At 50.6% G+C, this 21,416-nt stretch overlaps 2 protein-coding genes across 3 annotated transcripts; one reads left to right on the top strand and one right to left on the bottom strand.

Moving 5' to 3' along the window:
- The first annotated feature begins 812 nt into the window (after window positions 1-812).
- tspan12 (tetraspanin 12) lies at window positions 813-4,299 on the top strand. Its single transcript, XM_029162029.3, has 7 exons — window positions 813-1,434; window positions 1,587-1,669; window positions 1,924-2,059; window positions 2,684-2,749; window positions 3,080-3,187; window positions 3,263-3,406; window positions 3,835-4,299. Exons 1-7 carry the CDS (start codon window positions 1,369-1,371, stop codon window positions 4,120-4,122), a joined length of 891 nt encoding a protein of 296 aa, XP_029017862.1. The 5' UTR covers window positions 813-1,368; the 3' UTR covers window positions 4,123-4,299.
- An 897-nt stretch (window positions 4,300-5,196) lies between these two features.
- On the bottom strand, window positions 5,197-19,881 carry kcnd2 (potassium voltage-gated channel, Shal-related subfamily, member 2). Of its 2 annotated transcripts, XM_029162026.3 has the most exons (6): window positions 18,205-19,881; window positions 9,652-9,814; window positions 9,182-9,280; window positions 7,849-7,944; window positions 7,303-7,544; window positions 5,197-6,762 (listed from the first exon to the last, which is right to left on the bottom strand). In XM_029162026.3, exons 1-6 carry the CDS (start codon window positions 19,314-19,316, stop codon window positions 6,567-6,569), a joined length of 1,908 nt encoding a protein of 635 aa, XP_029017859.1. In that variant the 5' UTR covers window positions 19,317-19,881; the 3' UTR covers window positions 5,197-6,566. The 2 variants fall into 2 exon arrangements, with proteins under 2 accessions (XP_029017859.1, XP_029017860.1); XM_029162027.3 differs by lacking the exon at window positions 9,182-9,280.
- Window positions 19,882-21,416: the final 1,535 nt, after the last annotated feature.

Genomic DNA, 21,416 nt, shown 5'->3' with positions numbered 1-21,416 from the left:
AAATTTAATTACTGACAGGATCAAGTAAAAAGCTTACGATTTTGGAAATAATTAATTACACAGAAATAAATGGACATTTTAAATTAAGTGTAATGTACTGTATCATTCTCTCGCTTTATAGTGCTCACCGATTCATGTATGATTACAAAAAAAACAAATATTGGATGTAATTCCCCAAATTCACGTTGAATAATATATTAAGTTCTATCAGAAATGATGTATGCGACATTTAGTGTGCATTTATTTGAATCGTTTGGGAAACATTTAGGTCACAGAACATCGGATAAACCATGGTACGAACAAAAAAGCCTCTTTTTTAACTGAAGCGGTTGGATGTTCAGATTTCTGAGACCCTTTAATTCAACTGTAATTAAAACATTGCGCCGTATCTGCCCTATAGTAAAAATAACACAATAACAAGTCCACTAAACCAATTTTTTTGACCATGGGTTTGCATACAGGGTTACATTATATGTCTATCAACATAAAAAGCGTCGCTTAATCCCGTAGTTTGAACAAATACCACATACGTTTGTCTGTAAATATGTACGAACCACGGACGATCTGGTGTCTCTGCTCATAATTCTGGACCGTACAACGTGTCTGCAGACGTTTGGACAGTGAGCGTCCAGGCGCGTGCTGCAGGTCCAGTAGAGGCTGCGTGTGTCCCGCTTCCTTCCAGCATAACAACACTGTCAGCGCGTTGGCCTGCTGACCCCGTGGCTGGGGGCGGACGCATTCCTATGTCCTCCCCCAGGACACTCGCTGCCGGGGGAGGGAGGGAGGGAGGGAAGGACGCTGCTGCTGCTGCTGCTGCTGTACGCATTTAATTAGCGAGGAGGAAGAAGGAGCAGCGGCAGTAGGACACATTTCCCCGCACCCCGGACTCCGGTTTGGACCGTCTCCACAACAGAAGCTCGTTAGCGCAAAAGTTCGAACAAGCGCACCAGCGGATTTGTTTCCCTTTTTTACTTTCAGTCTGAAGAACAAATTCGAAATGTGCATTTTTTGCGTAAATCTGTGTAAACGGTTGTTTAGTTCGGTCTTCGGTTTTCCGGTGGTGTTCCGCCAAGTCAGTGATGACTGATGTGGACATGTCAGCACCACGCACTGCACCATCCCAGCGGGGCTGAGGGAAAGTAGGAAACCACCTGTCGCGTAGGTTTGCTGGAGCTTCTTCTTTGATAAACACGAACTGCAAAAACAAGAGCCGGGACAGAGCCGAGGGAGCGGAATGCGCCTTTTACGCGCGGAGCAGGCGCTTCTCTGAGATCTACAAGCTTCTCCCCCGGAACTTTGCTCGGTGTTGCGCGCCTGCAGAGAGCATGTGGCCGCGGTGGTGTCCCGGGCTCAGATGAGCAGGAGGGGATGGCTCGGGAGGACGCAGTGAGGTGCCTGCGCTGCCTGCTGTACGCGCTCAACCTGCTGTTCTGGGTGAGTGCCGTCAAACGAACAGGCACCGTGTACGTTTGGTCCGAACCCACGCAGATGAAGTGGGGCGCCGTGTGTGGGAGGGGATGCTTCACATTCTGACATGTTATTTGTAGGCAGCAGAAACTGATCCGTGTTTATTTGTGTGTGTCCAGCTGATGTCAGCATGTGTGCTGGGAGTGGCAGCTTGGATCAGAGACTCTCTGAACACGGTTCTAACGCTGACAGCTCACACCAGGTGAGTCCAGACACACTGACAGAGCTCAGGTGTCATCGCTGGCTCTGTGATGTTGCTCCAGTAACTCTTCTCTATAATAAAAGTTATTAGCATGTGTAACATCAGATCAGTGAACAGTTTGTCCCCTTGACACAACTGCACTTGGTGACCACATCAGAACCAGGCCGTGTGAATCTGAGCCCAGCGAGGACTCGTTCACGTTCCTGCAGCGTTGGGTCATACACATAAATAAATGATGAATGTCCACTGTGCAGGTTGGAGGAAGCCGCTGTCCGCATCTATTCTCCAGCCGTCCACCCCGTCGTCATCTCTGTGTGCTGTTTCCTCATCATCGTGGCCATGGTGGGCTACTGTGGCACGCTCAAGCGTAACCTGCTGCTGCTATCCTGGGTACGTTTCAGTTTGGGTTCTGTACCGTCATCAAAACATAAAAGCTCTCACTGGTCCGTCTGGGAGATAATTCAATAGAATGAAGATCCCGCTTCATGTAAATGTGTGTCATACACATTAGGAGGACATGCTCTGTTCTCTGAAGTGGACTGTTCTTGTTTATGTAAAGATGTAAAGGTGATGGGGTCGGTGCCGTGAGATACCTGGCAAGCAGTCAGACACTTCAAACTGAACATGAGCTAAGGTCCAAACTCCTACAAGGTCCACAGAGATCAGTTGTGGTCATGCACCAACGTACAGGGACAGATTACAGGTGTCAGTGAGTCAGAACCAATACAGAACCCAGGCTACTATGGAAACACCTCACAACCCCGACCAGGCTAAAAGGTTCTGTTTAGAGTGTTCTCCTTTAGATCAGGTCCACATCACCTGTTGGACAGGGTCAGGAATGGGTTTTGTAGCACATACTGGGAAACATGATATCAGTTCTGTTCTCTGCACATCGTGACTGGATCAAAGGATTTCACAGATCACCTGGTTCTGCCCAGATTGCATGAGCTGACACGGAGCCTGCAGCTACTGGACCAGAACCTGGAGACTAAAGCCAGTGTGTCTGTGTTTCAGTACTTCTGCAGCCTGTTGGTCGTCTTCTGTGTGGAGCTGGCCAGTGCAGTTTGGACCTATGATGAGGTCAGACATCATTTCTCTCCTTTTTTTAACATAAACCTGTTTGATGACGTGTCGGCCTGGTTCTGCCACCTGTGTGCTTGAGGCGTGTTCGTGTTCTTAACGCTGAGGCCAGTCAGCTGTAGAAAGAATACCCCCCCGGGCTACTTCTTATCTCAGCAGCTGCATGTCTTATCTTACCTGGGCCTCACCTGCCGGGCGTTGTGGGTACTGTAGTGTGGGGAATGGCTCTTATCAGATGCCACGCGTGGCCGAGCCAGAGAAAGGGCAGGTGACGAAGTGCGCAGCAGCGGGAGAGGCTTTATCTGAGTCTGATGTCGCCTGTGTGTTCAGCCGTCGGTGCAACGCTCGGACATGATCAGCCTCAAGTCCCGGATGCCGAACTATGGCCTGCAGCGCTACCAGTGGCTCACACACACCTGGAACAGCTTCCAGACCGAGGTACACACACAGGCACACACACGCTTCCTGGGTCATGTGACCCGTGTGCTGACAGGCGTGTCTACCTGGGCACAGTTTCGATGTTGCGGGGTGATCTACTTCACTGACTGGCTGGAGATGACGGACATGGAGTGGCCACCGGACTCCTGCTGCTCCAATCAGTATCCAGGCTGCGCTCGCCACGCCCACCACCACGACCTCAGCGATCTGTACCAGGAGGTGAGGCCCCGCCCACCGGAGCACCTGATTCTCCATTAATCTATTCATTACTTTATTATTAAAGCCATTTTATCTTTATTTTTTTACTAAAAATAAAACTTCCATTCATTCATCAGATTTATTTCATAAATGCTTCAGCTTTAAATGTGACTATTTGTTGTTTGGTCTCCACTTAAATCACTCCCAGACTTTAGCTGATGACAGGTGCTTTTATGTGACACACCAGCCTCTAAAACAGCTGTAGGTCCAGACTGGTGCTTAAGCAGGCAGACAGACAGACAGACAGACGGTCTCAGCCCGGATTCAGAACCGGTATCAGGCCCGTTTTGATGACGGCTGTGTCCATCCTGTCCAACTGTGCTAGCCCGAACCCGTCCTACGTCCCTGGAACCCTGGCGTAGAACCTGACTCCTGTCTCTGCATTTCAGGGCTGCGGTCCAAAAATCTACAGTTTCGTTCGTGGGACGAAGCAGCTGCAGGCGCTGCGTTTCCTGGGCGTGTCCATCGGTGTGGCCCAGATCCTGGCCATGGCGCTCACCCTCATGCTGCTCTGGGCGCTCTACTATGGGCGAAAGGTGGATGAGCCGGCGCCAGCGGCACCGCCAGGGCACTCCAGCCCCACGCTCACACACGGACCCTCGGCTGAAGCGGTGAAACCAGGATGCAGCCGCGAAGCACCGACTGAAAACCAGTTTGAACTGGAGCCTCTGTCATGACCAGGACTACGCAGCATCTGGCAGAAACAGAAGAGACTCAGGAGCCACTGGATCAGAACATTGCGCTGTAGAATCCGCAGATGATGGGACATCTTCTCCAATAAGCTCCAATAAGAACTCACTGTGTTACTAATCATCTTATCACTGGAATAAAAGCTTAAGGTTCACGAGCCAGAAGTTAGACTGGTGCTGATTCTTTACTTTACTAGGTACACTGGTTCCCCCAACGTCAGTTCTTCAGCTTGAGTCACGGAGGATCCTGTAGAACCTGGACTGAAGAGGTCTCACTTTCTGCATCTGGAGCTGAACCAGTGAGCTCCGGATAAGGAGAACATCTTAGTGGGTCTGACCGGGCCCCCCTAATGTTCACGGTGTGGCTGAGACAGCACCACATGACAACATGTTAGGGTCCATCACAGACCTGGTCCAACACTTATTCTAGCTGTGTAAAAGGTTTCAAAGCATTGGGAACCAGAGCAGCTGTTGGGTCCAGCCTGGAGACCGGTAGAACTGGCATTAGCGGCTCGGAGGACTTCACCTACAGCACATTCCTCAATCTGGGCTGCAGCTGCTGAGAAAGTGGAGACGTTGACCCAGGCTGTCAGCTGTCCAGTGTGAGAAGCTCTCCACATCCAACATGTATGAAATTCCACCTCCGCAACCACTGCAGCATATTAATAGTCCCCTCAGTGTCCGCTGGATGCGGCTCAGCTGTCGGACAGGACCTGTTGCCTCCAACATGGGCGGCAGTCACGTGTGTCATCATCTGACTCTTTCCCACGTCTGACTGATGTCCGATCAGTTTGTTTATTTACCAGAGAAAAGCCAACAAACCCCACTGAGCAGCACTAGGAGACAGTGGTTGGGCGAGAGAAGTCACTATCTCACAGTGTATCCTCATTATCATCACTAACACGTCAATTTATTGTATATGTGTGGAATATAGGTGTGTCAGGTTAACAGGTGAGTGCCCAGCCAGGTCCAGTGGGTCTGAGGGGGCGGGGCCAGAGTCTGGAATAACGCCACAGTATGAAGATCTGAGACGTGATGCTAGAAGTAAAGACACAAGCACAGTTAAACCAGTGGGACAAAGTTTAATCTATTTATTCAGATACGGCACCAGACGAAAAGGATGCTTCTGTTTTCTAGATTATCCTTAACAAGTCAAAACCTTTAAATAAACAAAAAAAACTCATTGTGACTGTGACATCGCCTCAGCTTGTCCAACACAAGGCCAACCAGAGCAAACATGCACGTCATACCAGGACCCAACAAAAGGTTCACTGCACGACAGCTATCACAGTAACAACAGCCAGACAGCAGTCCTGACCCAGCGGGCTCAAAAACATAACTCGAGGTCGCCTAAAGACCAGAACAAGGGACAAACCTGTGTCTGAACCTAAAATTTGTGATGTGCTGTTGTCTCAGGTCCATAATCCAGATGTGCATAAACAGCCATGAGATGGTTGAGAAGGTCTTTGTATCGACACGTGTCTGTTGAACATGTCTGTATTAGGTCTTGGGTCGGACCCCCCGGGCAGATACTGATGGTTCTGAGGAATCTTCACTGAAGGTTTAAAAACCAATAACGGACCCAGACAGAAACAGGCCACAGTTCATGAAGGTCTCCAGACCACGTCGCTTCCTCAGATGTCATTTGGACTGACACATGATGAGCAGGATGACAGTCCATGCACTCAAATGCACCGAACATGGTTTCAGGTTCGGGTTTAGTCCAGAAGCAAAAAGTCCCTGAAGATAAGATTGACAAAGTGACTCAGACCTAGACGCGCAGCATGCAGCGCTCAGCACACGGTCCGAACTGGAAGATGAAGGAACGGAAAAATACACCAATAAACACAACTACCAACGAAACACTGATCACATGCAGGAGAGGATTTATGGCTGCTTAAACTGTAATAAAAAATATGAAGTTTAAAAATAAGCACAAAGTCATCTCACATTTCTACGAAGTGCATATTCAAAGGAATATGAAACTTAGCACATTTCTCCTGTATTTAAATGTGTATTATTCCTAAAAACATGACCTGCAGCTGAACAACAGGAACAGTTCAACATGTGTGAGTCAGAAGCTGTTAAACAAACATCAGAACCACAAACATGTAGGCGACCCAGTCCTGAACACGCTGCCACAGCGACAGACGAGTCGGTTTCCTTTTACCTGAAGAGTTCGATGAACAGAAGCAGACACGATATTATTAACGTTTGGCTTTGGAAGACAGAGCGGACGACACAGCTGCTCAGCAGCGGGTTCTGCTGGTCCGACTGGTGACCAGCTGTTTCCCCTCCTTCCATCCTTTGACCAGAACCTTACAGACCAGTCGGACAAGAAGCTGCCTCAGCATCTGTGTTGCCACGGGTGACGGGTTAGATTCCACATCAGTTGTGATCAGTCTCATCTCGGAGCTGGACCGCACCTTTCTCTAGAGCGTCGACACCCGGATGATGTCGGCCCGGGAGCAGTCGGTGGAGCTGGTGGAGTCGTCCCCTTCGGGTGTGGTGCCGGGCGGCGTGGGAATGCTGATGGCGATGGGGGTGAGGTACGGCTGCTCACAGTTCAGAGGAAGCGCCTCCTTGAATTTGGCATTTAGACTGGATCGGCTGGACCGACTGGACCGGCTGGGGAAAGGAGACAGTCAGACCACAAGTCACAAACGAGAACGTGTTGTCGAGCTGCTGAACGTGTTGGGTCAAGGCTCAGGTCCTGTTTCCTGGTGGTTAAGGAGCTCAGGACTCAGGACACACTGCTTGATGTGCTGACACATCAAACATCAGCTGCTCTGCTGCATGACGGCTGATTTGGGCTGAATGTGCTGCCATGCAGTTCTCAGATTCAGGGTCATGGTGCTGGACCGGGTCACCTTCACGTTCACACAGCTGCTTTCCCAGCTGTCCAAACCAGCTGTTTAGAGACGGTTCCCAGAGCTCCCAGACCTCCCACCGACGCCCACAGCTGGACATATTCTGGATTCCTGCTCTCTGGCTCTACTTGGGAATCCACTGTCACATGATCTGTGGTGTTTATATGTGGGCAGTCTGACGGCAGGTCTTTACAGAACACACCACATACAGTAGGTGCTTGTAGCAGAGCTTACTTAAACACGTTTAAGGCCCTAAAGCACAGTAGGAGCATCAGGACCCCCCCGAGCCCGTTCCTACCTGTTGGTCACAGGTCCCTCCTGGATCTGGATGGTGCTCAGCTCTTGGACGTTGCCCTGCTGACCCACAGACGTGTGGGAGTTGGAGACTTTGAAGCCTTTCCTCTTTCTGCGGGCGCAGCAGGAGCTGAGGCCGTGTGGTGAGGTAGACGAGGACACGGATGAAGACCGAGACACCTGCTTCACCAGAGCCACCTCCTTGCAGCTGGCTTCAAATGTTTTCTCATCCACAAACTCATGGTTCTGGAAAGAGAAAAGGGGAAAATGTCAAGCGAATTAACTAAAATGTGCATCCACCTCATTTCAATCAGAGCCAGAGTGTAATCTTATTCAGGTTCTGTGGATATTTACATACGTACAGGTTCACAACATTTTAATCTGCATTCAGTTTATGTTTGTAAGTCTGAACCAGAACGAGGAGGAGCATCTGTAACAATAAATGGATTCCAGAGGAACCCAGTCACTGCATCCACTAGATGGATCTGACGGTTCTGTATGTAATCAGCTGTTACAGACAGAAGTCATGGGGTGAAGTGTGTGTCCTCACCGTTGTCTTCTCCAGACAATGCAGCAGGTGATGATGCTGCACCTCGAAGGTGGGGTTGGCTCTATACACCAGGGACTGTCCTGCTTCCTTTGACGCCTTCAGGGAAGAAACAGAGATCACATGAGTCCACTGGGAGTCCACTGGGAGCCCACTGGGAGCCCACTGGGAGCCCACTAGGAGTCCATAGAGAGTCAGTCCACTGGGAGCCCACTGGGAGCCCACAGAGAGTCCACTGGGACAACTGGACAGAGCTGGTGGCGCTTTCACTGCTCTTTTTTTATACATAATTTTATATTACCTAATAATGGCTATGACATACATCATCACAAGTTCCATATTTAAACATTATTGATCTTGGTTGTGAGAACTATCACTAATACTTACAGTTGGGTTTAGAAGGCCTATTCATCAGCTCAGGTGTTGTGTGTCCCACTACAAGGTTAGTACTGAGCATCTCAGTTACCAGTACAGAAACACCTGTAGTGCTACTTAACTGCACTGTGAAGTCATTTCTCCCTAGAATCGACTTTGCCACTGACTTACATTCTAGAGAGGCATCAGGCCTGAACATCTAAAGTTGTTGCTCTTGAGGAATTTCTAAATTGTGAGGGGGAAATAACAAGAAGTGAGTCATCCAAGAGTCCTACAGTCAAAACAGTATCATGGTTAAGACCCTGGAGGGAATCACGACGTGTCCCAGACAGGACACCAAGCATGTTTCTAGTCTGTTTGTTGATCAGCATCAGCCTCCACGTCTGAATGGAGATGTAGGACAGAAGGTTCAACAATATCAGCTTCCTGCTACAACAGACGCTCCACTCAGAGGCTCCACCAGCTGCTCCAACAGCTCCGATCATCCAAACAACCCGTCACTGAGGTTCTGCCCATGACCAGCGGAGCAGGACCGAAGGGTCTCTGAAGCTGAAGCTATTTACTTCTGTTGCAGTCAGACAATTGCCGTTACTGTTGTTGGTGGATACAGGATCGTTCACTCACATCAAACAATGACATGAAGCAGTTCAGTATCTTCACTGACACCAATGCCGAGATGAAGGAGTTCAGCATCCATCATTCAGCATGCAGGATCCAAGATCCAGCATCCATCATTCAGCATCCATCATTCAGCATGCAGGATCCAGGTTCCAGCATCCATCATTCAGCATACAGGATCCAGGATCCAGCATCCATCATTCAGCATCCATCATTCAGCATCCATCATTCAGCATGCAGGATCCAGGCTGTTGGTTCAAGGCTTGAAACATGAAAAATAGAGCTAGCTAATGAAAAACAAAGGAGCAGCAGCACCGGCGACGACGGGTAGCGTCCGAGTTACCTCCTCATCTGGGCCAATCAGCAGCTGGCTGCGTTTGTGCTGCAAATAAGCATGAGCCCCTCCACTCTTCACTGCACCAATTCTAGCAAGCCTGGTTTTCTATGTGTGAACACAGACAAAGACCATTTAGCCTGTCGGTACCGGTCCAATGCTTCCACTTCATGAATATGGTTCTGGTTTGTACAACAGCACAGGAAGTGACCAAAAAGTGAGAGAGAACAATCCACCTCAGAACTCAGCAGGACACGAGTGGACCCTGCTATGGACCCATGTAGCATTTATGAGCTGCTGGTCTATAACTGTGCTCTCTCCCACCTTGGTCCTGAGCTGCTGCCTGGCTTTGTCCCAGTAAACACATGCAATCACAGTCTTCTTCAGGTTGGACCGCCATGAACACATTGTTTTCCATTCAGGAACTGCTGATAGTTTGGTTCTACACGTCAGGGGGTTAGTCGGGTCAATGTCATTACCTTCTGGGCCCGTCTCTTCTCCGCTCTCTGGCTCTGGTGGTAGATCCGGCTGAAGTTGGAGACGATGACGGGAACGGGCAGGGCGATGACCAGGACGCCGCTCAAAGAGCAGATGGAGCCGAAGATCTTCCCCATGATGGTCTTTGGAACCATGTCGCCGTATCTGAGGGCACAGAGAGGACAGAGTGACTCACAGGCAGCAAACAGACTAACGCAACACCTTAAGCCCAGACTCAACTCTAATCAACACCAAATGTGCCTTTAGTGAACAAAGTAGCTTTAGTTAGTTCTGAGGGCTGGTGAATCCTCCTCTGACCAGTGAGTCCTCTGACCGGTGAGTCCTCCTCAGACCTGTGAGTCCTCTGACCGGCGTTTCCTCTGATCAGTGAGTCCTCCTCTGAACGGTGAGTCCTCCTCTGAACGGTGAGTCCTCCTCTGAACGGTGAGTCCTCCTCAGACCTGGGAGTCCTCCTCTGACCGGTGTTTCCTATGACCAGTGAGTCCTCTGACAGGTGAGTCCTCCTCTGACCGTTGAGTCCTCCTCTGACCAGTGAGTCCTTCGACCGGTGTTTTCTCTGACCGGTGAGATTTCTGAGAGGTGAGTCCTCTGACCGGTGGGTCCTTTGACTGGTGCGTCCTATAATCAGCCCTTTGGCCTCCTGGAGGTTATTTTTGCTTTGTTTTGCAGATTAGCTGTCCTGCTGATATTGATTTATGAATAGCTTGTTCTGCTGCCGTTATTGCTGCTGTTGACAGAAACTTGATGTGGGAACCACAAATGACGTTTTTGGGATAATCAGCAGAAAAAGGAGGTGACGCAGCATTTTCCTCACTCAGTATTTGTGAATTAAGTTGCAGCTCCGCTTGTGTCCACACGAGGGCGCCAGAGACCAGCTCTGTTTATGATTAATGTAAGCGCTTCTTTTACAGGCCAGATGAACGGAAACCTCAATAAATGAGTTGTACCAGCGTCTCCTCCTGTCCTGCCTTTCAACTCTCCCTCTTTCAACACGAGACTCGTTCATTTCCAGGTTCAGATGTTTGACTTGAGTGTTTTTTCCATCAGCATGCCTCAGAGATGTTGCAGTCCTGGTAGGACCAGTACTGGAACCACACATTCCGAAACCATCGAGACACATCTTCATGCGTTTAGGTCTTATTTAGAGCCTCCAACACCAGCACAGACCCAGCATGAAGTACCGTACACGCACTGATGTATGGAAGCAGCAAAAAACCCAAAGATGAACCAACTTTGATTCTGGGTTTAAAGACAAGATGACACAAACAAATACAAATACTGAAGGACACAGATCGGTGGGTTTACCTGGAGCCTCACACATGTTAATGTGTTTGTGTTGTAATAAAGTTAACCTCCGGTCTCTACTCAAGTGGCAACTTCATCGTTTACAGAACACAAAGGTCCTGAGGAAGGAACCAGAACGGACCCTGCAAACTTAAAAAAACAGCAACGCACAAGGACAAAGGATGTCAGTGCTGCAGAAGTCTCTCAAAGCCAAGCGTATTGGACCACTGTGTTCTTCATTAAGGTTTGAACCTGTCTGTAACACACATGACCTGAAGCAGGTCACCTGGACCTGATCTGAACCAGGTTCTGGCCGTAAGTACACCGTCTCATCCAGCAGTGAATCAATCATTTACAGGTTCATGAGCTGAGGAGAGACATAAGCGGAGCTGGGAAGCTACCACTCTGATGAAACTGTACTAAGTCAGTTTAGAATAACACAACCAGAACCGTTGTAACTGGGTTATGACTGATCTTGGCTCAGACTTGGCTGTAACCCTTAAACAGAACCCTGTAAAATGAGATATTGATTAGACAGCAAAAGCTGATAAATCAGCTCAGACACACTGAGGCTTTAACCTGTGATTGATCAGCGGATCGGCACCGCAGAACCACAGCGATCCATCACATCACCAGTCAGTGCTGACAGTCTGCAGGAGCTGCAGACCAGAGCTGGTCCTGGACAAGGTCCGACCCAGAACAGGTGGATCTAACATGCACAGAACATCACCACCAGGTCTCGCTAAGTGGTGAAGGTAAACAATGTGTCAGCACCAATTATTAAAGAACCTGGATCTGCTCCACCGTAACACCAGAACCTGCTGCAGAGGCAGCTGTGAATTGGGTTCAAGTGATTCCGACTGAAGCTCAGTTTGTGCTGGTTCGGGTCAGACCTGATCCGTGACATTGGAGCTTAAGTTGCATGTTGAACGGTTAAAGCAGGTTAAGAAGCGGAGGCTCCGGACAGGAACCGCGTTCTGGTGTAGTCACTTGTTCTCTGGGTCCAGTTCAAACGTCCATGTCTAGTTTCTGTAACAATGTCATGGTAATGAACTTACACTCAGAACCTACTCCTCCAGCAGCGCAGGTCAATGGATCGTCAGCGTCCTGATCACTCGTGTTCTTCCTGTTCTACATACTTTATTGCATTTGCTGCCTAGTTTGAGCAGAGGAAGAGGAGCTGATTGTATTGCAGGGTAATCACCACGGTGAGCCTGAGGGATGCTGCCGTCGCCGTGGAAACCCCCTCCTCCTGCCTCCGCGCTGCTGCTGCTGCTGCTGCTGCGATGAGCTTTTCCAACAGTTTGACTTCATTTAGCTCAGTGGGTTCATCAGATGCGACTCCCTGCAGCCAAACCCGCAAAACCTGCACAACAACAGATGTAACAGCTGAGAGCAGCAGCGAGAGATTTTCACTGTGACCCTCTGCTGATTTGGTCCGATTCACACGTGAGACGGACAGTTCTCATTATGATCCCAGTCCCCTGCTCCCTGAATCGATGCCCCTCAGTTCCCTCACATTGTGAGTCCCAGCGATCTGACGAACACTATTAGAACTAGTTCTTTACAGCGTCTACGTCTACACTAGAGGCACTGGTCAGTGACAGTCAACTCCACCACGAGCAGCAGGAGCATCAGCGTGTTCATCAAGTCCGAACTTCAGGTTCACTTTATGAGCTAGAATCTAAAATACCGCCATCACCTCAACATCAACTGACGCTAATCATGAAGATCCAAAAGGCTCCTGGGTCACTCAGTGGGACGGCTGGTGGCAGAATCCCCTCACAAAGGAACATCAGGTGAGTCGCCCGCGCACGAGGGGAAAATCATTCTCAATGCGGAATTTAATTCGTTATTAGATGTTTTGTGAAAGGCTTTCCAACGCTCATCTTATTGTGAAGAGCTGATGTCACTTCCTGTGACTCTAACCCTGGTTCTCCTTTCTGGCCAATCAGAGAACAGCGAGCGCCTGGTCGGTTCTGCAGCTTGTTTTAGTTGTTAAGAGATTTTCAAATTAAACTGACGTGGTTAAAGCTCAGTAACTGTGAAGGAGGATTAACTTTAATGCAGCTGGAGTTACTGCAGCTGAAACGACTCTGATGATTGATGTAGTGAAAACATCAATGATTCATGTTCAGAAGGTCCAGTCGACTTTCCTGAAACTTCAAAAATAAAGCAACTGCTGCAACAGTGAAGAGTCAGAACGAGTGTTTCCAGAACCTCAAGACCCGGATGCATCATTCAGTGGTTTCCATTCTGACACCAATCAGTCGTGATCACATGGCCCGAGGCTTAAAACACCTGCTCATCAGAACCCAGTGAAGGTCCTGATCCATTAACGGCAGAACCGTCTCCTGGTGACACTGGTTCAGGTGATGCCACCTGGACCCGAGCGTCGAACTGTAAGAAGATTTAGTTGAATAAGATGATGAAGTTTGAGAAAACAGGAATTAAAGGATAAGAGGAGGAGGAAGGACGAGGTCACGGAGGAAAGGTCAAAGGTCTCTGATGGAAACAAAGAGGATTAGAGACATATCAGAACCTCGACCCGATTCTGCGCCTCCACCTTCCGCAGCGCTCAGCACTCAGGTGTCCGAATAGAGCTGGGACACGTGAGCAGCACCGACATCTGGACTGGATTCATCCAGGAAGCTGGTCTGGATCAGCAGCGAGGTGAGTCCGGGATGAATGGACCAACGTGTTCATGCTTCAACCATGTGTCACATGTTTGACCACCATGTCACATCTGTTCACATCTGTTCAGTGTAAAGCTTCTCTGTAGATTTATCTGATCCTACTGACAGATGGCACCGGTATACGTGTACTTACATGTATTTATATGTACTTACATGTATTTGTTAATGTTTGCTGGCAGCTGCGGGGACACAACAATCTCTCAGAGGATTAATGAAGTTCTCAATCTATTTGTTTCTGTTTCTGTTGCTTTGTCATTTTACGCCTGTTGACTCTTTAATCCTACAAACCAGGACAAAGGTTCTTCTTCTTTGTTCTGCTCAGTGGGATTAAAATATCGTAGGCGATGAATCTGCCAGACTGTCATTAGACTCAGAACGGAACCAACGAGTCTTTGTGGCGTGGCAGAACCAGAACCACAACCAGAGCAGTAACCGAGGCTGCAGACTCAGAGCAGAGCGTTCGTCTGATGCCGAGACGTTTGTGGCTCGTTGTCAGTTAGTTTTTATTATTTATGTTAGTTTTCTGTCTCAGCAACGCACCGCTAGAACCTGTCTAACTGATAGAACCACCTGGAACCTGGAGCTTCAGAACTAACTGGACCTGGACCAAAACCCGCTGCAACAGTCCCAGAACCAAATCAAAGCTAGAGCCAGAACGCAGCGAGGTGCCGGCGCCCGAGCGGATCCAACCAGCACAGAAGCGTGTGTTTTATTAACCCATCATGTGAAGCCGGTCCGAACGGACCGCTGCCTACCGGACCTTTACAGCGCTCAACCTTCAGTCTCTGGCTGAGGTTACACAGATCAGACTCCAGGACGACGCCTCGGTCGTTGCAGCGGCATCGTGTTCATTATCAAGCAGCGGTGAAGAGCCGGGCCAGAGCCGATACCAGGCTCAGCGCCCGGCTTTGACGTGGTCCGGGAGGGCGTGGCCGCTGCCGGTGCAGGGTGCCTGCGTCTTGTTTGTTCCCATGTCTCTGCTAATGGATTCACATTTGTGCCTGCGTGTCGAGGGAGTTCGTGTCCTAATGAGAAAAACATCATAAACGGAGAAGAGACGCTTCGTGTTCTGGGAGAACATCAGTCACACTCGCTGGTTCCTCTTAAAACCGCCGTTACTGCGTCTTATTGACTTTATTGAGTTTGGGGCCCTCAGAGAGAAACTCGGCTCTTTTTAATCTCACTGCAGCAGCTTTGAGGAGTCGCAGCAGATTTGTCATCATGTGACCAGACATTAAATCACGGGGAACCAGAACCAGGAAAACAGGATGAAGACTCAGAACCAGTGGCCCGACCTTCACTCATTTAGCTTCTCATGTCTCTGCCTCAAGCTCAGTGTCCGACGCTGATGGAACCGAGTCTTCAGTGAGAAGTCTATGGAGCAGACCTGTGGGGGTGACGGGTCTGAAATGAACGTCCCAGCTCACTCGGACAGAACCAGGTGGAGAACAGGCCTGGGACTGGAGTGGAACCTGTCTGACTTGTTTTAGACTGGGAATATTAATCCCAGTCAGGCTGACACTGGACTCAAGTGTCTTCATCACTTATTCAACTGGTCGTGTTCCTCCGTTTGTCCAGGTGTCGCTGGGTCCGAGGTTCCAGGTGCAGCAGACAGGTGATCTGTCAGGAACCTGATCCTCTCAAACAGGTCAGAGGAGGAAACCGGATCTTAACCCAGATCTGTCTGGGATCAAGGCAGCAGCACATGTTCACATGGGAGCGTTTATGGACCCACACAAACAGCTCCTGCTTCCGTTTACAGACTCACGCTTTGCATCCAGTGACGCCACCATTAACTCTGTTACAGTGATGCATCGTTCAGCCTTCAGTCAATTGCCTGTAAAAAACGTCCTCCAGCTTTGAGTGAGATTCACGGCCCCATTCCTGTCATCTCAGCGCCTCTGAGCCCATTCAGGACCCCCCCTCCTCCACCTACAGCCCGTCTCCTTTGTGGCGAGTCAGCCAAAATCAACTGGAAAACAATTCAGCCACGGTGGGGCTGAAATACATGTAACAGTCAGTGTGAGAGCTGTGATGTGGAGCTGAATATCAATGACACGGGACAGAACTGCTGCACAGCTGCAGCCCATTCAGCGCAGCAGAAAGGCTCTTTATTGAAGGGACGCTGCAGCTTCATGGGGATGAGATGAAAGATAAACGCACCCCACACATCCCTCTGGGACTTCACATCAGCCGGGCTCAGCAGAACCGCAGCGGAAGCAGTTGGATCAGAACCACTTCCACCTGTGAGCCCGGGGCTCGGGATGAAAGCTCTGTAATGAAGCTCCAATTTAACGGAAGCTAATGATGTGACAGACGATGGCTTTGGGTAAAAAACAGAACCGACACTCGACTTGGTTTTAATCTGTGTCTCACAGCAACAGCTGCTGTCAAGTCCCAGGTATGGTCTGGTTCAGGTTCTTCTGCAGGTTCTACAGAGGCGTGGATGACGCCAGGAACACGCAGACACTGTTCCAAAAGTTGGTTCTGGTGGTTCTGGCTACAACCAGGAGGAGCCTCGTTGTGTAACACGTTCGCCCTCCAATTCAACCCGGCGCTGGCACTCAGTCATTCAGAGCCTCATTAAAGGGTCATTTCCAAATGAAACAGAAGACGTCAAAGTGTCTTCTGATGACAAAGACATCTTTTGTGCTCAGCTGCTCCTTTAGGTGGCTTCATTACAGAGCTCATTAAAAATAATCACTGAGATGCACAGAGAAAGGCTGCGAGTGTGTGTGAGCTGCTAATGCATTCATTTAATTAGCAGCGTATTATCCCACAGAGAGGAGGGAGAACAAAAGACAGTGAAGAAGGAAACAAACACTGGAACTAGCCGTGAAAGGACACAGTGAAAGGAAATCAGTTACAGTAGCACCAGGATCCAAACCTGGAGCCAGGAAACGAAAGTCAAATAACTGCTGAGGGACGCGAGGAGAAGCTGCTGATGACAGATTCAGGTCCAAAGTCCTACAATCCTGCCGTCTGCTGGTTTGGTGTGTTGTGTATTGTGTATTTCTGCTCTTTGTCTCAGCCGGTTTCCTCTTAAACTCTGTTGATGCTGCCGTCTTCTCCCATCGGCTCTAATGGAGCCTCCTTCACCAGCTGCGTGACACAGCTTCGTATGGAGTCCCCTTAGTGCCTGACTGGCCAATCATCCGTCCCTAAACGCTGTTACTGATGGTCAGGTTTTCCACAGCTGGAGTCATGTGACTAAATAATACCTGTGTGCAGTAAATGCAGTGGTGACAGCAGAAACACAACACTCTAATCACAGGAACCATTCAGCACCTCAACTGCTCCAGGTCGGTGAGAATCCAATGAGCTGAACTTGCAGCATCCTAGAGTCAGAGCTGCAGGCTGGAATCCTCAGATCTACATGATCGGGTCCATCAGCACCACGACGCATGTGACAGCTGAGTTCAACTGGCTCCCACCAAAACTGGGCTGCATATAAGCACTTCAACAACATGTGTCAGCCTGGCGCAGGTCCGGTTCAGACCTGGTCAAAAAACAATGGCACAAGGTGTAGAACGACCTCAACATGTGTAGGTGCTTCGTTCCATTAGACCCGAGCTGATGCACAGCAGGAGGCCGAGCTGCTCAGTGAGCTTGCACCCAGTCGTACGTGTCTAACAGCTGATCCATCACAAGAGAAACACACACACACGCACGCACGCACGCACACACGCACACACACACACACACACACACACACACACACACACACACTATACTGACTATATGTTCAGGGTTTGATACAGGAGCCTCTTCCAACCTGTTCTCAGCAGGTGTGTGTTTATTGACACTACAGAACAAAGACTCATCAGTTTCAGCAAACACGTGGATGTTCAGCAGCAGAACCAGGTTTTACTGCAGCCAGACGTCCTCATCATCATCATCTTGATCAGAGACAAACCTTTGATTAAGTGCAGACTAAACAGTGTGCAGACCCAGCAAGAGAGCAAATTAGTCCAATGTATGAGGTTCTGATTCCCTTGTGTTTTATATCAACCTGTGTGAGGCTGAGGCAGCTTTACCGACACGTGTTTGACGCCTGCTTCTTTGCTGTTTTGACACACTGGGCTCAACTTGGGGTCAACTATGGCACAAGGACCACAAATCAAACCATCAGCAGCTGATCCAACGACACCCAGAAGCAAAGGTTCTGTTTCTGATTCGTCTGCTGAGTCCAAGCAGCTCCAGGCTGGACCAGCTCTGTCCCGGGCTGTTCACTGGACGCCGTCTCCCAGTGGATTCTACGCACGGTGAGAACACATCACAGCTGAAAGCATCAGCGAGGCTAAACCAGACAGTCCAAAATGAAACGGTCAATGGTCCAAGCTCACCACTTCCTGTTTCAACTACAGACTAATTCTATGACATCACAGCAGCTTGGATCGTTTTGTTTACTAATCCTGTAACGTTGCTTCTCACCAGCTCTTTCTACAGCAAAAACATGAAAAATCTTATTATCCCATAAACTTTACCACTCTGATAAAGTCTTGTCCCCGCCCATTTTTGGAACCAAAGATCCGCCCCCGCAGCATCACTCACCCCAGCGTTGTCATGGTGACGATGGTGTACCAGAAGGCTGCGGGGATGCTGGTGAACTTGCTGCCGCTGGACCCCTTCTCTGCGTAGAACATGACGGTGGCGAAGATGATAATGGCCATGGTGAGGGAGAAGAGCAGGAAGCCGAGCTCCGACGCGCAGCTCTTCAGCGTGTAGCCCAGGATGCGAAGTCCCGCGGAGTGCCGCGAGAACTTAAAGATACGAAACACCCTGAAGACTCGCAGGGTGACGAAGGCCCCGCTCACGTCCTCGTTGTCCGTCATGACGAGGCCGATGTAATAGGGCATGATGGCCACCACGTCGATGATGCTCATCACGCTCTTGACGAACTTGTAGCGGCTCGGCGCCGCGATGAGGCGCAGCAGGTACTCCACCGTGAAGATCATGACGCACGCGGTGTCCAGGCAGAAGAAGGCCAGCTCGTAGCGCTCGCCACAGGACATCTCCTTGACGCGGCTCCGCGCCCCGCCGCACGGGACCGTCTCCGCCACGTTGGCCATTACCGACACCGCGATGAAGAAGCCGGTAACGTAGTAGAAGACGAGCGCCATGGTGGAGGTGTGCGGGTTCTCGAATGCCCGCCACATGGTCTCGCGGAAGCTCATGTCGGCGGTGATCAGCTCGTTGTTCGGGTCCATCTCCTCGTCGTCCTGCAGGCGCTCCTGGTTCTCCCGCCGCCGGTCCTTGTAGTCCTCGTAGCAGCAGTCCCCGATGATCTCCGGGATGATGCCAAAGAACGCCAGCTCCTCGTCGTAGGCGCAGATGCACTCCTGCCTCGGGTAGTGCAGCTTCCCGGTTCGGTAGAAGTTCAGGACGTGGCGGAAGATGTCCGGGTCGCGGTCGAAGAAGTACTCGTTGCTCTCCTCGTGGAAGAAGAAGTCACGCTCCGTGCTTCCCAGCAGGGTGTCCGGGTACCGCTCCAGCGTGTCCCGCCACGTCTGGAACTTCGTGCCGCTCACGTTGAGGACGATGAGCGCGTCGTGGTCCCGGTGCTTGTCCCTCGGCGGCACCGGCATCGGGGTGCTGGCCACGGGCATCCAGCCGATGGCCGCCGCGCGCGCGAACGGCAGCCACGCCGCCACTCCTGCCGCCATCCTGCTTCTTCGCCGGTCCTGCGGCTCTGAGAGGCTCTGCACGAAGCGTCACGGAGCAGCGGAGCGTCCACGGAGCATCCGCCGCCGGGAAACAGCTGAATTCAGTTGGCTTGGTTTTACGCACGGACTGGACGCAGCTGAGTGGGTCCCGCGCACTGCTCGGCGCGCGTCAGCGTGGACGGTCTGAGCTCCGCAGAAGAGAGGAACTTCGCGTAAAAAGCCGCTGGTTCCGTTTCCTCCTTGCAGCAACAAGTCCAGAAGGCGTCAGGATAACCCCGCGTTCCACATCAGCACGCGGTGCCACCGAGCAGCAGTAGGCATGTCCCCCTCCGGCTCCTCCGCTCCAGTCTCCCGGTTCCCGGAGTTGTCCCGCAGGAAGCAGCTGCTGCATCAAGTGCGTCCTCGGGAGAGCGACGGCGGCGCAGCGCAGAGGAGCCGAACTGAGCCCCACAGCGGCGAGGAAGCGAGAAGTGTTCGGTGGAAGTGGGTCTACGGCGGCGTGCTGCCCTGACACGCAGGTGCTGCTAGAGAGGGCAGAAACCCGCGGTGCTCCCCCCCCCCCCCCCCCCCCCTCTCTCTCTTCCCCCCCCCCCCTCTCTCTCTCTTTCTCCCCCCCTCTCTCTCTCCCCCGCTCTCCGCGCATCAAAGTCTCCGCTGCTTTACGCGCCGTCAGAAGGAAGCAGAGTTCATGCGCTCCTGGTGTTTCCCGTGTTGGATAATCGGTCCTTTGCAGTGACAGGATGGTTTGCGCGCTCTCGTTCGATTCTGCAGTGCGCGCGCAAAGGATTCAACAGGACTTAGATCAGAGCAGTGACTTCCTAGAGACAAGACTGAGCTGCAGCTTCATTACAGCGCAATCAGCAAATTCACCAATCACGAATCCTTAAAACTTGATTTAGTTGCACTACAAAAAAGACACGGGACACCAGTGAAACTAATGCTCCATCCATAAAAGTCAAGTCTGATGGATCAGTCGTGAGACGGTTCGGTGGACGCTTGGTTGTCATGGCGACCACCAGTAGCTGTCTGAAACGGTGCCGGACTGGCTCAGAGCAGACTACAGGAAGCTGAATCTGGGTTTGAATCGAGTGTGAGCCAACACTTTCACACGGTCTCCATGAGTTTGTCTCATCCATCAGCAGCCTGGAGGCGGGGGCCGCACTCGGCTCCTAAATCACTGAGCAAGAAGCCCAGAGGAGCTCAGATCAATGGCTGTGGAGAGTCTCAGTGTGCACCCAGCCTCCGGTCAATACGTTTGATTGATGGCTCCCTGTGGAGCTAAAGGCTGAGCCGCTGGAACACGCGGGGACGTGGACACAGGTGTGAGGACGACCCAAACTGGACGGGACCGAAATAAACACGAGACTCGTGACCCACATCTGTTACAGATGGACTGAACCCACAAACCCAGAAACAATGCAGCTCACACTGACCCAGACCCAAACGGCTCTGGATAATTTATGGAACTGTGTTACATGGAAACCATCGCTACTGTCTGCGCAGGTAAGTCTGATAAGACCGTCACAGCTCGGCTCTAATTGGCTCCACAGGGGAAATGTGTGTTTCAGAGGTCAAAGGTCAGGCAGCAGCAGCTACAGACTCTGTAGCACAGTTTGACCTGATTGTTCACGCTCTGAGACGAACATGAAATGACACAAACTGGACTCCTGGTGTTTGGTCCTGGACAAAACGGAAGCTGGACAAATGAACTGAACTGAATTTTTTGCTACTGTACGTTAATGTAACAGAACCGGGCCAAGATGCTTGGAAGGACTGAGACAGACATGTAGTCTGATGTAAAACAGAACCATCAGGGACCAGCTACCCATCAGTCAGCTGGTCAGAACCAGAGAAATGGGAGCAACAGCCCCAGAGAACTCTGGGTAATACAGACAGTTAAAGAGGTGAAGCAGCAGCATAGAATTGATGTCCCGGCAAAGTAGAAAGCACTGGTGAAACACGGTCTCAGAGGGAGGAGGTAGAAATGGGTCAGACTGTGGAACCTAGTGGCTCTAAAGGAACCTGCATTTACTGCTTCTTTTATTTTCCAATCAGCCAAATGGTTTGTTCCCACAAAGGGTCCATCAGACCCAGAACCAC

This window comes from Betta splendens, chromosome 9 (assembly GCF_900634795.4).
Source record: "Betta splendens chromosome 9, fBetSpl5.4, whole genome shotgun sequence".
NCBI classification, from domain to species: Eukaryota; Metazoa; Chordata; class Actinopteri; order Anabantiformes; family Osphronemidae; genus Betta; species Betta splendens.
The sequence above is the reverse complement of the archived record's forward strand: the minus strand, read 5'-3'. Positions and strand labels throughout refer to the sequence as shown.